At 33.6% G+C, this 18,920-nt stretch overlaps 1 protein-coding gene across 2 annotated transcripts; it reads right to left on the bottom strand.

The window, feature by feature from the left end:
* Positions 1-4,131: 4,131 nt before the first annotated feature.
* On the bottom strand, positions 4,132-18,832 carry LOC120120459. Of its 2 annotated transcripts, XM_039140090.1 has the most exons (4): positions 18,482-18,832; positions 18,353-18,399; positions 18,046-18,176; positions 4,132-4,152 (listed from the first exon to the last, which is right to left on the bottom strand). In XM_039140090.1, the coding sequence occupies exons 1-4, from the start codon at positions 18,735-18,737 to the stop codon at positions 4,149-4,151; spliced, it is 438 nt and encodes a 145-aa protein (XP_038996021.1). In that variant the 5' UTR covers positions 18,738-18,832; the 3' UTR covers positions 4,132-4,148. The 2 variants fall into 2 exon arrangements, with proteins under 2 accessions (XP_038996021.1, XP_038996022.1); XM_039140091.1 differs by lacking the exon at positions 4,132-4,152 and having other exon boundaries at positions 18,042-18,176.
* Between the last annotated feature and the right edge of the window lie 88 nt (positions 18,833-18,920).

Below are 18,920 nucleotides of genomic sequence, written 5' to 3'. Positions count from 1 at the left end.
TAACAATTATGTAGATAATCTTTTTGTTCGGGTTATTATTATTAATATTTAATATTATTATTATTATTATTTAATATTACTACTATTATTATTCATTTATTATTACTACTATTATTATTCATTTATTATTACTACATGTTTTTTGTTATAGGCCCAAAACCGGGCCCAAACTATTATAACCCAACAAGCAAGCCCAAGACCTAAAATCCTAGGGTTTCTAGCTATAGTTTTCAGCCACTGCCTTATATCAATCGTTGTATATGCCTAGATCCAACGGTTCTGATCCTTGGACGACAAGGGTTTTGACCTAAACCCATATGCCACCATGTGCCAAGCCCGCTGCTTCCACGCGCCGGTCACTCCTATACGTGCCCACGCATCTGATCCAAGAGCCTTGCCCATGACTTCTCACCTTTTCGAGGTTTGCCATTGCCTTCGTATTTTCCATCGGTCACCACGAAAAATTTGAAAAGGGTGCCTCGGGGTAAATGTTTTTACCCTGTTCGTACGTACGTCATCTGTAGAGCACTCTCCTCACCGTGTCTCCCTCCTATGACAGGCCGCCAAAGCCAAAAAAAATTAAAAATCACAAGAAAAGTATCCGAGGTCCTTTCTCTCATTTGCATGCGAAACAAATATCAAAAAGAGGAAGGGGTCTCGTTTTAAAGAGAGATATACAACAACACAACATAAAAAGGGGGATTTTTCGGGAGAACTCAGAGCATGTTTCAAAAGGAAAAGGGAGGAAAAAAAAAGAAAGAGAGAAGGAATGAGAAGTTTATCTCGCCCGTCATCGGAGTCTTCAAGCATCATCGGGAAACCTCTATTTTGAAGGTAAACGTTTAGATCTAGGATGGTGGGGTAGCTTTTAGGATGAGGGAATGTTGTTTTTGGATTTAGGGGAGAGTAAGCTTTGTTTTGGGTTGAGTTTCTAGGACTCCAACCGCTGTGCACGGTGACAGAGTGCTTCGATGAGCGGCGGCCTGAGGCTTTCAGCCTCCCTCGGTGGAGAAGGGGAAGAGAGAAGGCAGAGAGAAGAGAGTTTTTTCTCTTTAGAAAGAAAATGGAAATGAAGCAAATGAGAAAACAATGCCATTTTTGGCCATGGGTTGGGTTTATATACATGAGCCTAGACGACATCGTTTTGGGAGGGGTCTTGTGCGTTTTTGGCGCATGGGAAAACCATCTCCACAGCCCTTCGAGTTTTGTAACCATTTCGATTTATCCACTAAATTCAAATTTTGATTGTTATGATATGAACTTCAAGTTTATTCCCGTTTACATTATAGTCATCATGTATGCTCTGAGGAACTTTGGTTTAATAATTGTTATGGTCCTTAAAATTGCTTTTTCCCCTTATATACGTATGTGTAGGCCCTATATTATAATATTTAAATTTCTTACACGTTACCTATTATAATTTTTTTTACTTAAACATAATGTTTGTTGTATATATATATTTATATGTTAAGTAATTTTTCGCACTTTATATTACATATGTGTATATGGTGTATATATATATATATATATATATATATAGATATGTAGCCTATATTTTCCATCTTAACCTTATATGATGTTGTGTATTATTTTAATTTTAATATTCTTGTTTTGTTTTATTGACATTTTCAAAACTTTCCTTGTGTTCGATATTTTTATTTCCATTTCGTCTCATTCATGTGTTTTTTCTTTGGGTTATTTTAATTTAATCCTTGTGAGCAACCTCTATTTATGATTTTAGTTTATCGTTTGGCATTTAATTTATTTTGACCATTATTCTTTATCATTTAGTATTACAATTTGTTTTCGTCCACTTTAACCCATTTTACATATTTTCTAAAATGCTTAGTAGTATAATATTCATTTGCATATTCATTTTTGATACGTATATATAGCTATACATATTACAAATAATTAGTAATGTACGTTATACATTTTTTATATATTATGATATTATTAATGTATATGTGTTTATTTTGATGTTATGAATATGGTTTATGAATTTTCTTGTATTTTGTTACATATATATTATTTGTTCAAATTTTAAGACACTATTAATTTGTGTGAATAATTTATGGAGATGCACTTTAAGTGGCAAGAAGTGTGTCCCGAGATCTGTTCGTACAAAATGGTATATTTTGATTCGATCAAATGTTTAATATATATATATATATATATATAATTTAAAATTTTGAGGCAATGTCAATTCGTAAGGAAATCTGGGGAACATGCATTAACTAGCAAGGAGAGTGTTCATAAGGATTCTTCGTACGAAATGACATCCTTTTTTTTAAGGAAATGATCTTTGGTATGGAGAATCCATAAAAACACGCCTTAACTAGCGAGGAGTGTGTTTTTGAAGATGGTTCATATGAAATAATTCCCTTTTCAAAATTTTTGTTCTAATAGGATCATAATTTAAATGTATATTCAAATTTGTCAATTTCAGCATTCAGATGATGCATAATCGCTTAGGTATCAATTTTGGGTTGTGGGGGTTTTAATCCTTCCCCAAGCATAATCGACTCCCGAACCCTTTTCAAAATGAGTTTCTGGTTAAACGCAAATCACTTTTTATCTTTTAAAATCATTTTTCTTAAAATTATTTTAAAGGATATTTTTTAGTTGTTCGACCTACCTCACCCAAAGGTCGATGACGACTCTAAATTTATTTATTTATTTAGAAAACCAATCTTTTTCCAAAATTAAGTTGGATCGCGCCCCGCCATTGCCCTAAAAAAGCTTAAGGATCGTTCTGATAGCTTGGCGACTCTACTGGGGACCTTAGAGAGTCAGTCTTTAATCGATTATATGTCATCTTTCTAGTTGAAAATGGTAAATATTAATGATATTTAAATGTTTGATCTTTATGTTTTGTTTGCATTGCATTGCATTGCATTGCATTGCATCACATCATACATCTTTTATTTATTTATTAGTTGTACTAATGTGTAATTTTCGTGTTTCAAATTTCTAACATATTTTTAAGTTTGTTTGTTTTTGGATCGAGGCAAAGGATTGTGAGTTTCCCCTAACACACGCTATAACCATTAGAATAATTAGAGCCTTCTAACTGTGCTCTGTCCCGTTATGTAGGGTGAACGCTACGCTTACGTAAGAAAATATATTTTTCTCCGCATGGGCTTTAGCAAGTAACCTTTGGGGTACATATGCCTTGTGTTTATGAGTGAAACATTGAGTTTCCTTACGTGGAAATAGGAGCCAAGAGGGCACCAACAAAGGATAATTCGAGGACTCTTTTAGTAGTATCGAAACTCTACCCGTTTTGTACTGAAATTATGTCTGTGGTTTTTCAAAAATCTAAAAGGGGAAACTCATTCTAACCTTTCCTCAGATCTATTTATTTATTTATTTTGCAAAACGCATGAGAATTAGAAGAGTATTCGGTTAGGTTTTATATTTCCATACGAAGCCTGTGAACTAGATGACATAAGGTTAGGATTTATATGTTGAACAAAGCATTGGGGTAGAAAACATGTATGGGTAGGACTGTTATAAACGCATGTAAGGGTAGATACCATGTTGGGTTGGATCTTTTTTTTTTGTAAATTTTTTTTTTGCTTTTTTATGGTTGAGTGGTACTAACAATTTCCTTTTTTTTTTTATCTTATTTTTCTATGTCTTTGTTTGCATTTTCATTTTCACATCATAACCAGACCAGGCGTTAGTTCGTAAGTGATTGACCAAATTAGAAGGTTTTCATATCAACATAAGACCTCCATAACTAGGTAGTCAAATACGTAAGAAGAGCGACGACTTACAAACAAAAGTTGATCTATGAAAGAAGGGCTCAAAGTCGATCGACGACTTCTTTTAAATGAACAAATATTTAGATGGTACCAAATAGTCAGATACTATTTGAGTCAAGAATGAGAAGGTCCTTCACGAGATGTCAATACCGCTTTCCTCTTGGAGAATCCCACGAAAATGGAGATCTAGAGATCCAACAATCAGAGTAGGTTAATTAAAACGAAGCTCGTCTGTCTAGTGTAAATGAAGAAAATGAAGCTCATCTGTATAGTGTAAGGAAATCTTATGGTCTGATGAAAATTGTTCTATGGTGGTCGCTTTTGGAATTAACACCTTGTGCATTTGCATTCTTATTTTGCATTTGCTTTCTTATTTATTTATTTTATTATTATTGCTTTTATAATAATTCTTGACATTTTATCTTACATGTGCTAACTTGTTTTTATGTTGCTTTTTGCTTGCATCGCATGATCATGACGTAATCAAAAGGTGTTGATTTGTGAGTGGTCATTAGAGTAAAAGGTTTTCATGATGGATAAAGGGTTTCATGATCAAGTATACTATAACATAGCTAGGGAGTGACATATTGAGGAAGCTCCAAGAATAGTGGAGAACTATACACCCAAAGATCGTATGTTCGACGAAGAGCAAAAGGAGATAAGAGAGATGAGAGAGCAAATATCCAAGATGATAGATAGGATAACTACTTTGGACAAAGGAAAAGAGACTTCTACAAAAACAATAGCTCGATGAAAACAATCTCGCGATGTCAAATACACAAGGGATCATTTTAGAACAAGCTGATTCTAGCCCATCTGAGAAACAACGCACAATCATCATTCGTATCAACAAGTTGTTTGAAGACACCAAGGAAATGGTGACAACTATAGAAGTTCAGAAAGATGAAAAGAAGTCATGGAATTAGAACTCATTGTTATTTGAGAGTCTACTCCCAACGTCGGGGGAAATAAAAATTAAAACTCCAGTTCAATCCAACCTGGGAGGTGGCTCTCATTTTGATTCTATCCCTATATCATATAAGAGTTGTATAATAAGTTTTTAGAAGCCGAGAGGTGGCCCCATATTATGTAAAACCTTAGAAACCTCCATATCTAAATTGGTGACGTCAATGTTCGTTGTGAATGTCATGCCGAAGCTCAAGGACATTCCATTGAGAATTGCACCGCCTTCAAGCATCGAGTCCAACATCTTTTGGATAATGGACTATTGGAGTTTGAGATGAAAGGTCGACCTAGTTTGGTAATTGATTGTCATGTTAAGATGAAGCCAAAAGTGTTCAAAGATAAGGGTATCAGTGGAGACATCCAAGATGAAGAATGTTTGCTAAAGTATAAAACTCAAGTGCATCATTTTATGATTGAAAACGATAAACTGAATAGAGAGATAGAAGCCATGCGTGAGGATTTTCAAAGGATCAGTCAAGCCTTTAAAATGTTGGTATAGGAAATGCCCCAGATGAGTGGGCAAAAGGGGTCATTAAACAGAAAAACGATACTGAATAATGGAGGAAGAATTGCAAGGTCCATGAAGGACGAGCCAAGAAGTTCTCTTATAATTTACAGATGGGAGAAAAAAGGTGCAATACAACCGCTAATGATTTGGGAAGATGTCAACCTGAAAATCAGAAGTTGAATATGTCTATAGCCAATATGGAAGCTTCATATCAACGCCACAAGTATGAGAATAATGCTGAGCTAAAAGCCACTAGACCCAAGAACATGACATTGATGAAGATTGTAGATGGTTATGGAGATCTTGTACAAGAACTTTGTAACCACAAAGACTTTCTTACAAGGAAAATGAACAACATTGTCTACAGTTCTGAAAATTGACACATAAGATGGAGGAAAAAGACGATGTCATGAAAGAAGTTATTACCCAAGCAAGCAACGTGGCTCACAAATTAGTTGATTTAGTTTGTTTTGCAAGATAATTGAAGCAAATTGACAACTCAATATCTGAGCATAAGTGGAAGTTAACTTGGATCTTTAGAGAGATAGAGAAGTTAATAGTGAAAGTTATCCCTTATATGTAAAGTTTGTTTGATGTACCAAAACCTTTGTGTTCAATGAAAGTTCTTTTAAGATGGTCACTCTAGAATGACACCTTTTGCATACATGCATTTGTATCGCATTTGTATTGCATTTGTTTATTTAAACATTTTACATGCATTAGTTATGAAAACATGGAAATAACTTATGGAGGGCTATGTGATCATAACTGTAACACCCATCTCCCATATACCTTCCCGTATACGAGATACATGTCATATCACTATTAAAACTGTTTCTCATTTGAAAACCCATAAAAATTTTGTTTCGTTTTATAATACCTTTTAATTTATTTATAATAAAACATACATTAATAAAAATAGGAGAACAAAAAGATATGTTGAAATAGCTCACCATTTTACAACAATTTAATCCAAATACTATTCAGAGCGTTTTTACTAAACCCTATTACATGCCAACTAAAATACATCAAAAGTATACATGTATGTCATACTGTTACTGATGAGGTGACTCTAGCTTTATGTTTGATGATCTCCTTACTCAGCTTGTATTAAACCTACACGTGAAATAAGCACACGTTAATTATTACTTGGTGAGGCAAAAACTAATCATACATTGAAATAATTATATCATTATTTTTTGTCCATCAAATACCCATTCATTATTTTCCATTCATTATCATTTCTTTGTAATGCACCCGTAGTGCCCATACGGTCATTCATAAACATATTATGAATTCCTTGTTTTACACACATAGTGCCGAAACGGTTATTCATCGACATATGATGAATTCCGTGAAATACACACTTAGTGCCTTAACGGTTATTCATCAACATATGATGAATTCCATGAAATTCACACTTAGTGCCGAAACGGTTATTCATCAACATATGATGAATTCCGTGAAATGCACACTTAGTACCGAAACGGTTATTCATCAACATATGATGAATTCCATGAAATGCACATTTAGTGCCAAAACGGTTATTCATCAACATATGATGAATTCCGTGAAATGCATACTTAGTGCCGAAACAGTTATTCATCAACATATGATGAATTCCGTGAAATGCACACTTAGTGCTGAAATGGTTATTCATCAACATATGATGAATTATGTAAAATGCACACTTAGTGCTGAAACGGTTATTCATCAACATATGATGAATTTCGTGAAATGCACACTTAGTGCCTATTTGGCAATCACCACACACATATTAAACAATCATACATATATAATTCGTACAACATATAGTTACACAATTAAATGCACTCACCTGGCTATCTTCGCTACTGTATCCAAAATACAAACTGCTTACTCAGGTACTTTGCCTTGGACCTTAGTTTTGTTTGTCTCGGTTGGAAGAGAAATCTCATGAAGAATCACAAGATTGGTTGGAAGAGCAGATAACATGGTTACAACAAGATATGAGGAATCAAGCATTGATTTCTCTACAAGATGAATCGAATCAAATGATCCAGTTCCTACCAACCAATCATATTGATAGAGAGAAAATAGTTGATAAATGATACCAGTGTTATCAGACTAATACGTCGATAATGATAACCTACCCTGTGGCATCCCACTCGAACCTAAAGAATGGCCTCATTGATCATGAGCAATTTGAAGATAAATTCAAGCGGTTGAAGAAAGAAATTAGAACTATGTAAAGTGTTAATGCCTCCCCATAAAGAACTAGAAGCGAGAGAACTTAGTCTGGTCCCTGATTTGGTTATCCCACATAAATTTAGGGTGCCTAATTTTGAGAAATATGATGGCATCAGTTATCCCCTAATTCATCTGAAAATGCTCTTGAGGAAGATGGAAGAGTATTTAAATTATGATAATCTACTGATCCATTACTTTCATGATAGTCTCGCTGGGCCAGTGGTAATATGGTATAACTATTTGAACAGAGAGCATATCAAGACATGGGTCGATCTAGCTGATGCCTTTCTAGGGCAATATCGATATGTTAAAGGCTTAGCCCCAAAATGTCAAGATCTTCAGAGAAATAAAGATGAAAGCTACTGAAAACTTTAAAGAATATGCCCAAAAATGGAGAGGGGTGGCAGCACAAGCTTAGCCTACCATGTTAGAAGAAGAAATATCATGCATGTTTCATAATTCTCTTTCAACTCCGTTTTTTGAGTTAATGTTGGAAAATTCAACAAAAGCCTTCGAGGATCTTGTGATAGATGGGGAGTTAATTGAAAATGCAATCAATAAAAAAAGCTTGAAAGTTACTTCTAAAAGTGAAAGCTGACGGGTGATAGAATGTCACAGTCATAAAATAAAATAAACAACTAGTCGTTCGAACCGACCAAAGAAAGTCTCACAATCAAGAAGTACTTTAAAGGTGTTCTAAACTTCAATCTCAGATTTGTACCCCTATTTGATTAAATATCTGTTGAACTATGTTTCGATATAACAATTTAAGGCAAAATGGTTTTTGGACTTGAATTGAATTTACAAAATGTATTTGGACTTAATTGAATTTATTCAAAATTTACAAAAATAATTCAAAGTTCTTTTAATTTAAAATTGAGCACAAAAATGTTTTTATGAATAGTAATTTACTATTTGAACAGTAAATTACTATTTGAGCAGTAAATCACTGTTTGAACAGTACCCCGAGGCTCAAAAATTCCAGTATGTAAAAGGGGAACCGATTCCCCCCAGGGGGTACCGATTCCCTCACTGTTCATCAGCCCAACGGTTATAATATTTGAATATTATGAAGGGGTATCGATTCCCTATGAAGGGGTACCGATTCCCCCCATTCTGGGCAGCCTATTTTTGCAGAAAAATCATTCCCAAACGGCTCCAAAACATCCCCAACGGCTAGATATGACTTCAAACACATTCCAAGCTATAAATACAAGCTAAGGACACTTGAAGAAGAAAGAGAACAACTATCCAAGCAATCAAACACAAGAGAAGAGTTTTTCGTTCTTATTTCATCTTTCTCTTGTAAATATTTTGTTCTTGTGAGCTCAATCTTGTAAACACCTACCTTAGAGAGGTTTTCTTGTTTACATCTTTTATCCTATTGTAAAGGGGAAATGTTCTAGTTTATCCCATGTAAAAGCTAGGGAAATGTTCTAGTTTAGCCCGGAAAAACTAGGGAGTTGTAAGGTTATCTCTTTGTCCTCAAAAGAAAGAACAAATTAGTGAATTTGTTGGAAAATCCTTGGTGAGGAGCTAAGGTAGTGGATGTAGACTTTGGTTGAGAAAGTCGAACCACTCTAAATCGCTGTGCAATTTTCTATCTTTCAATCTCCTTACTCCCTAAACACAAAACCGTTCTGACCCCTCTTTGCAAATCGTTTCGGTTGTCGTTTCGAGCTTCTGAAAATCCTAACAATATCAATACCTCACACCGAGGCCAACGAAATTACCACCAAACCCTGTTACCACATCTATGATCAAGATAGTGCTTATGATTTCTACTTGGGGGCATCTGAGCATTCTACGGGTAATTGTAGCCCGATGTTAAAGGAGATAGAAATGCTTTTTGAAAATGGAATGTTGATACAAGAATTGGTGGAGCATTGGATGACGAACTCGAATGGGCCATCAAAGCACATTATGTAGCATCTGCTTAAGTCAAATTCTAATGTATTAAATAAATGATAGGGGGCATTATTGGATCAAGTGGAGGTCGTTATTCTACCACAGTTGCACCTTACGTTGAAAGCATATTGTTTGAATTTTTTTTTGTCCTTCCTTAGCTTTCTTGTAAGGATATTTAAATGAATGTATGACATTTTAAAGATTATGAGCATTTAATCAAATTTGTAATCTTGAAATTCTCTAAATATAAATTGGATTAAGGGTTCTGTAAATAACTAGAGTTATAAATTTTTGACAAAGTGACAAGACTGAACCCGTATAAAACAAGAGCCCTTGATCTTACTCTAGAAGATACACCAGAATACCATACCCTTATTTTGCAGGGACCAAGCTAGCATTTTCCTCGTATGAAGACACAAGTAAAGGCTTGGCATTAAGGTATGTATAGGAGTGGATGAAATGGGGCATATTACATATGAGATTACAAAACTGATTGGGTTCTACTTCTATTGATGATGTTCGATGATGATTATAATCTATTCAGATGGAATATTAGATTAGATGAATTTAGTTTAGGTAATTTGTTTGGGAATTGAGCTCTAAAGATGAGATTTTATGACCTTTAACAACACTCAGACTATAACAGGTTCTCAACGAGCTTAAGAAATTGAATTGAACATACCCATGAACGTAATTATAATATGTATCCAATAAAGCATGAGCTGTTCCTCTAAAGCAATTGGTTAAATGCCTCGGCTTTATGAATAGATTCAACTAGCCCAATAAAGGTGATTATAATATATATATACACACATACACACAATAAAGCTAAATTTAGCTAGCCAAACAATGGCAAATTAGATCGTATTTACTAAATAATGGATTTTAGTAAAATGGACTAAGGGAGTCGAGGAACACCTATTATAGTCGACCTCACACAAGCACTCAAGAATTTTATATTTAGATTGATATTTTCGATAGTGCCTCTACTAAAGAAGTTTGTAAAACTTGAAGGAATGGAAGATTTTAGAGAAATGAAACAGAATTGTTCCAAAAAGTCTAGCAATTGAATGTGTTAGTTGCTTTATTTTGTCTGTATCCACTTAATATGCCAAGTCGAGAAAGAGGGGTATGTCACAAGGTTCACATGGGCATATAAACAAATAAGGATATCTCGATGGCTGAAACCTTAGAAAATATGAAGCCAACCTGAAGTTTAACCACCAGTCCTGACACTTGTCAAATGAGTATAACTGTGAAAATTTAAAGAACAATTGAGTTTTTTTATATTCTGTGAACTCATGTTTATGATTTGTTTTAATTGTGAGCCTAAATTAAGGGGAAATAATCTATAAAATTATTTTGTTATTTGATTTCTAAAATAAAATAAATGAGAAAAACATTTTCAAAATAGGACAATCTCAAGTGAACAAGGTCATTGATGTTGGCGAGGCTCATTCTGCCTCTATTGGAGAAAAAGAATAAATGATGCCAGAATAATTAAGCATTCCACAATCTTAAAAGCAAATAGTCTAAGAGATCAGAATGACTGAGGGATAGAACTTGTAACACTTCCTTGTGATGTTGACCGTAATCCTTTAAGAAGCAGATGACCACTTTATTCGAAAGGGGCATATATCCCAACTCATAGCAAAACTGTTAGAAGAATTAATCACTTAGTAAGTGTCTGTGAAATTATGAAGAGAATCCCTCAAGCTATTCGATAACATTTCTGTTTAGTGATGCAAGAGTGAGACCAGTCAATGGTGAAATTTTGGCACACAAATAGGGTTGAGTCATGAAAATACCCATATTGGGGCATGACCAAAAACCCATATCATGTTGAGATAACAAGGTTCAAATCGAAAAGACATTGAGAATGAGCCTCACAACTTGGAATGTCAGGAGCAGACCATGAATTTGAGTAGAGCTTACCTCTTGGAGCAAACCAGTCGAACATCAATTAACTGTAGAGTCCTGGAAAAACAACTTTTATGGCATAATTGAGTCAAGGACAGAAAAGAGCATCAAGGTCATATTCTTGACCGCAGCAAGAATCTGAGAAACGAAACATTTCTTCTGAGACTTATATGCAAATGAAAGGAAAATAAGACACAAAGACATAAGGTGATCAGATGGCTTTTCAAAAATGCAAGCTTGAGATTATAAGTTTCTACACTAATATCTGAGTAAACCCTAGAGAGGAGTGATTAAGTGGAAGAAGACCGAGTTCTCCAATTTGGAGTCAAAGGAAAATTAAATCAACATTTACACATTCATGAGAACATCATTCGCATAAAAGAAAATGTAACACCCTTAACCCATATCCGACCCAAATATGAGTCCGAGATGTTACATTGACTTTTCAAACTTTGACACTTAAAGAAAAACAGGGAAATTTTAAACTTCCATTTAAACCAAATACATTAATTTACATAAAAGAGACCACAAAATACAAAATCAATCAGAGCATTCGTAATTAACCACTTATTACATGCCAACACTCTATACACAACCAAAATATCTACTTTGTCAATTACTTCTGATATGATCTTTTAGTAGTTATGTTGTCCTTGCCACCTCTATTACTGCTCCTCTTGATTCTTGGTACCTACGTATAAATCACTTACACGCTAAGTCATAGACTTAGTGAGGCATAATATAAAAATATATATATAACAATGCATTCATAAACATGCATTCTTACCATCTGATCATGATATCTTTATTTGTATGCATCTATTTCACTATAACATATATGACGGTAACATGCACATATAAAACATATATTCTTATGCTAATTCCACTTTAACTTATCTTTGAATTGCCCATGTACATTATGAAGAACAAATGTATGTGAGTACATAGAGGTTGTGCACTATGCTGTCACCACAGCTCGTATAATTCCCTCAAGGGGCACTGAATATTTGTCCCGAAGGAACACTATGTCCCAAAGGACCACTGATTGTTCTGAAGAACCACTATATCCCAAAGGACCATTGATAATCCCTCGACTCTTGGCATGCCAATTATACCTATAGCTCTCATATTAAATAACATGGGCTTAATTATAAATACAGTTCTCATTTCATATCTCTTTCATCACTTTCCATGTAAACACATAAGTCACTTCATATGATCATTTTCATTATTTCACATATCTGGAAGAATTCTCTGATAATGACATTCATTCATATAATACCATGTTAATCATGAATGAAAAATGCATGAAATCACTATAACGTTAACATATATATATATATATATATATATATATATATGTATGCATGTGCATGAATATAAAATCATAATTTCAATGATAAGATATAGACTTATCGCAAGTCTTGTCTCAATTTCATTTCATCTAGGATATGCACTCACCTTGGCCTTGCTTATTTTGACTTGATCCTAATCCTTTGTTTGTTCCGGAATGAAATTACGTTCTATATCTACATAGTAATACATTGATACTAATCAGTATACTAATTAATATATTCTAAACTATCACCCTTAGGCTAAAAAGAAAGCTATTTTCATCTTTTAATGAAGGTATGCATCGATGTACTACACCATGAATCGATGCAACCCTTGACGGGTGCATCGATGCACAATATATACATCGGTACATAAATCCCATTCGATGTTTGTATTTTAAGGGGGTGCATCGATGCACTACTTGTGCATTGATACACTAATGACATTTGATGTTTTTATTTTAAAAGAGTGCATCGATACACCTTGAACAATTTCTGGGATTTTACCCTTGATGCATCGGTACACATTGAATGTGCATCGATGCACACAACCTAGAAATGTTATTTTAGCACGAAAATCTCTTCATAATCCTCTCAACACTTAATATTTCCCATCTTTTTATCTCCTTAACTTGTATACATCTACTTAAACTAATTAATACCCATTCAATACCTCTTATACTTAAAAATTCAATCCTCCACATAGATTTCAAGAATCTCCCTCAAATTCCAACATGTTCTAAATCTAATTCTAACACTTCGTATGTCTTAATTAAGTTGATAAAAAGTCAAATTCAACCTCCGATTCCAAATATGAACTCTTTTTCAAAATTCCATTCAAGCACTCCTAATCTTTAATTCTTCCTATACTCTTTATCTTGTTATTTTAAAGCAAATTAAGCTTTCCTTAAGCTTAATTAACATCTAAGGAGCAAAACCAAACTTAAATTTCAGCAAATAATTAGTTTATGAAAAATCTCACCTTTGCTATAAGTCTTCACGTTTGGGAGAAAAGAAGAGAAGAAGAGAACTCTGGAACCTTTGTTTTTCTTTCTTCTCTTCCACGTGGAACTAATATATATAAATCCCTTCTTTAATTATTTTCCTTGCAAAAGACCATTTTATCCTTCTATTCTTTCTTCTTTATAATTTGATCCTACACAACATTTCATATAAGTCCTTACACTAATCAATTATTATACTTTAAATCATCAAATTCTAAAACTTTACAATTTAGTCACTAACCCGGTATTAAGGATGTTTTAGAAAATTCATTAAATTGATACATTTAATTGCATTCGCGTTTTACATATAAATGCATGATTTTTACAGATCTTCTAATGAAATGAGAAGATTTGTGATGTCAAAATCATAACAAGTGAAAATTATTATTCAAACCTCAAATATAGGAAATCATGTTTAGAGAGGCAGAACTTGAAGAACAGAGGGGCCCAATCTACAGAAGAAGCATTACTTCGAAATAGGGCATGTTACTCGACCATTAAGTTGTTTTTATGATAATTTTTGAAAAATAAGAAAGCAATTTCCAAAGTTCCTCATTTAATATTTTCAGAAAATGGAAATTTTGAAGAGTAAGAAAGCAATTTCCAAAGTTTCTTACCTAGTAAACTATTTTCAAAATTGGTAAGTCCTTTGGTCCATCAATAAGTCTTTCGAGCATGATGATTAAATCCTTCGAGTCATCTGTCAGTCTTTCGAGCAAGATCATAAGTCATTCGGACCATCTATAAGACCTTTGGGCAAGATGCTTTCAAATGATGTTTTCAAAAATGAGAAAGTGATTTCCAAAGTTTCTTACCCAATAGACTATTTCCATAACTGGTAAGTCATTCGAGCTATCAATAAGTCTTTCGAGCATGATGATTAAATCATTCAGGTTGTCTAACAGTATTTCGAGTGAGAAGATAAATCATCCGGGTCATCTATAAGACCTTTAGGCATGATGTTTTCATATGATGCTTGTAAAAAATGAGAAAAGCAATTTTCAAAGTTTCTCATTTAATATTTTCAGAAAATGAAATTTTTGAAAAAGTAAGAAAACGGTTTCCAAAGTTTCTTACCTAATAAACTATTTCCAAAATTATTAAGTCCTTCAGCCATCAGTAAACCGGGCCAAAATTATTACAACCCAACAAGCAAGCCCAAGACTCGAAACCCTAGGGTTTCCAGCTACAGCTTCCAGCCACACCTTATCTCAACTGTTGGATATGCCTATATCCAACGGTCATGATCATTAGATGATTAGGGTTTTAACCTAAACCCATATGCCACCACGCTCCAAGCCCGCCGTCTCCACGCGCCGGTCACTTCTACACGCGCCCACGCATCATATCCAAGAGCCTTGCCCATGACTTTTTACCATCCTGAGGTCTACCATCGTCCCTGGATTTTTCGCCGGTCACCATGAAAAGTTTGAAAAGGGAGCCTCGGGGTAAATGTTTTTACCCCGTTCATATGTACGCCATCTGCAGAGCGCTCTCCTCATCGTATCTCCCTCCTCGGACAGACCACCAAAGCCAAAAGAAGTAAAAATCACAAGAAAATAATCAGAGATCATTTCTCCCATTTGCATGTGAAATAAATATTAAAAAGGGGAAGGGGTCTCGTTTTAAAGGGATATATACAACAACACAACAGAAAAATAAGGATTTTCCAGGAGAACTCAGAGCACGTTTCGAAAAGAAAAATGAGGAAAAAAAGAAAGAGAGAATGAAGGAAAAGCTTATCTCTCCTGTCATCGGAGTATTCAAGCATCGTCGTGAAACCTCCATTTCAAAGGTAAACGTTTATATCTATGATGGTGGGGGAGCTTTTTGGACGAGGGAAGGTTGTTTTTAGAATTAAGAAAGAGTAAGCTTTGTTTTGGGTTGAGTTTCTAGGACTCTGAATGCCGTGTACGGCGGCAGAGCGCTCTGATGAGCTGCGAATGGAGGCTTTTGGCCTCCCTCGACGGGGAAGGGAAAGAGAGAAGGCAGAGAGAATAGAGTTTTCTCTCTTTAGAAAGAAAATGGAAATGAAACAAATGAGAAAACAATGTCATTTTCGGCCATGGGTTGGGTTTATATACCTAAGCATGGACGACGTCGTTTTGGGAGGGGAGCTGTGTGTTTTGTTTTGGGCGCATGAGAAAACCATCTCCACTACTCTTCAGATTTTGTAACCATTTCGATTTAGCCACTAAGTGCAAATTTTGATTGTTATGATATGAACTTCAAGTTTATTCCTGTTTACATTTTAATCATCATGAATGCTTTGAGGAACTTTGGTTTAATAATTGTTCTGGTCCTTAAAATTGCTTTTTTCCCCTTATATACGTGTGTGTGTGTGTGTCGGACTTATATTATATTATTTAAATTGCTTATATGTTACCTATTATGTTTTTTTACTTAAACATAATATATGTTGTATATATATATATTAAGTAATTTTTCACACTTTATATTATATATGCATATATAGTATATATATGTAGATATGTAGCCTATTTTTTCCATCTTAACCTTATATGATGTTTGGTGTATTATTTTAATTTTAATATTCTTGTTTTGTTTTATTGACATTTTCAAAACTTTCATTATGTTCGATATTTTTATTTCCATTTCGTCTCATTCATGTTTTTATTCTTTAGGTTATTTTAATTTAATCCATTGAGCAACCTCTATTTATAATTTTAGTTTATCGTTTGGCATTTAATTTATTTTGACCCTTTATTCTTTATCATTTACTATTACAATTTGTTTTCGTACACTTTATCCCATTTTACATATTTTTTCAAATGCTTAGTAGTATAATATTCATTTGTATATTAATTTTTGATACATATGTAGCTATATATATTACAAATAATTATTAATGTACGTTATACATTTTTTATATATTATGATATTATTACAACAACAACAAAACCCTATTCCCATATGTAATGAGGTAAGGGGGAGATAGGGTAGTAGGCTGTCCCCATATTATTAATGTATATGTGTATTTATTTTGATGTTATGAATATGATTTATGAATTTTCTTGTATTTTGTTACATATATATTATTTGTTCACATTTTAAGACGCTATTAATTTGTGTGAATAATTTATGGAGATACGTTTTGAGTGGTAAGATGTGTGTCTCCTAGAACTATTTGTACAAAATGATATATTTTTATTCGAGTAAATGTTTAATATATATATTTAAAAATTTGAGGCAATGTCATTTCGTAAGGAAATCTGGGGAACACGCCTTAACTGGCAAGGAGAGTGTTCCCAAGGATTCTTAGTACGAATTGACACCATTTTTTAAGATAATGATCTTTGGTATGGAGAATCCATAAAAACACGCCTTATAACTAGCAATGAGTGTGTTTTTGAAGATGGTCCGTACGAAATAATTTCATTTTCAAAATTTTTGTTCTAATAGGATAATAATTTAAATGTATTTTCAATTTTTCTCATTTCAATATTTAGATGACGTATAATCGCTTAGGTACTGATTTTAGGCGTTGTGGGTGCTAATCATTCCCCACGCATAATCGACTCTCGAACCCTTTTCAAAATGAGTTTCTAGTTAAACACATCACTTTTTGTCTTTTAAAATCATTTTTCTTAAAATTATTTTAAATGATATTTTTTTATGTGTTCGACCTACCTCAGCCGAAGGTCGATGGCAAGTCCAAATTTATTTATTTATTTATTTATTTAAAAAATCAATATTTTCTAAGATTAAGTTGAATCGCTCCCTCCATAACCCTAAAAAAACTTAAAAATCGTTCCGACAAATTAAAAATATTATTCTATCCAACCTACAAAAATCACGCTTTTAATAAAATTTTCAATTACAATCAATTCATGCCGTTCTTTAACCATGGGCGAAGCACAGTGAACAGACCGGTAGGGGCCATGGTTCTCTCAAAATTTGAAAAATTAATTTTTAAGCCCTTAAATTTTTAAAATATTTAATTTTCCCATAAAATTTTTAAACATTCATATAAAGCTTTAAATTTTTTTAATGTTATTAATTAAATTCTCCCATAATTTAAAAAAAAATCTCATTAAGCTTCTCAAATTTTCAAAAATTTTAGTCATACCCTAATCTTTTTTGAAAAAAATATGAATTGAATCCTTCAAAATTTTTGAAAAATTAATTTAAATCTCTAAACTCTATCACTAAGTTTTAGTCGGACCCCATTTAAAAAAAATAGACCCTATTTTTTTAAAAAGTTCTTAGTTAGCCTTCCTAAACTCTATTACTAAATTTTGCTACTGTATTTAACTATGTTAACAAGTTGTACTTTAGAAATTTGCATAAAATTCAATATACAGTAAGAATAAGAAGATTATGATTAAAGTGCATAATGTCTAACTGGAATCTACACATGTTGAGAGATTGAATAAATCTCTCATTTATTAGCTTTAAGCCAATCAAGAATTCCCTTTTCTGCTTCAGTTAGCTCCTGCTCGTTCTTCCCTTTCAATGTCCCTTCCACGAATTCAAAGTAATCCTTGTAGTTTCGCCTGTAATAGTTCTCCATTCTCTAAACACAAACATCACTATCTATTCATAATCTTTCTTAATTATTAACGACACATATTACGTAGACGTAAAAGTTTTAATCCGATACTTCTAAGGAAAACATTCTCTTTTACTACTAAAGTTGTTAAATGAGTTAAATAGTATATTAACTTAAATTATCAGAATACAGAATCCTACCTCTTTGTCATTCTTGGCTTTGTTCTCCTCTGATTTCTTCAAATATCCTGTCACATTAAGCCCTTCTCACATTCCGAAACCAAAGAAATAGACTATTTTATAAGCAAGAAGATGAAATAAGTACGATACTTTTGAGAAGCTCAGTTCTGGAATCACTGAGTTGGGGAGCAGAAGCCACAGCGGATAAAATGAGGCCTCTCCTCGCGATTCCGATGTCACCACCACCGCTTATGGCGGATGCTGTTCTTGTATTGGTCGGTTTTGGTTTAGAAGCGGCGGATGGCGATTTCCCTTGCTTCCTATGAACCGCATGCACGTTTGAAGAAGCGAATTGGTTGACTGTCACAGTCAGTGCCATTAAAACACTTTGAGCTATTGAACCCATTGTTGAACGTTACACCATTTTTCTTCTTTGTTTTCTCCAAGGGAAGAAGGCAGCCACAGGTTTTTGTTTTTCAATATTCAGATAAAAGGATGAGGCTCTGTATGGCTACAATTTTACATATTTCTCCTTGTTAAGATACTATAGGACAAAATTTTACAATTTTACATGTTTTACGTTTGTGTC

The sequence above is a fragment of the Hibiscus syriacus genome, unplaced genomic scaffold, assembly GCF_006381635.1.
Source record: "Hibiscus syriacus cultivar Baekdansim isolate YM2019G1 unplaced genomic scaffold, ASM638163v2 tig00110339_pilon, whole genome shotgun sequence".
NCBI classification, from domain to species: Eukaryota; Viridiplantae; Streptophyta; class Magnoliopsida; order Malvales; family Malvaceae; genus Hibiscus; species Hibiscus syriacus.
The sequence above is the reverse complement of the archived record's forward strand: the minus strand, read 5'-3'. Positions and strand labels throughout refer to the sequence as shown.

Excerpts from the sequence above, each read along its gene's own strand:
- LOC120120459 (XM_039140090.1), bottom strand. The coding sequence starts at position 18,737 with ATGGGTTCAATAGCTCAAAGTGTTTTAATGGCACTGACTGTGACAGTC. Across the intron at positions 18,400-18,481 it reads CAGAACTGAGCTTCTCAAAA|GATATTTGAAGAAATCAGAG; the intron begins GTATCGTACTTA and ends TTAATGTGACAG. Across the intron at positions 18,177-18,352 it reads AAGCCAAGAATGACAAAGAG|AGAATGGAGAACTATTACAG; the intron begins GTAGGATTCTGT and ends GTTTGTGTTTAG.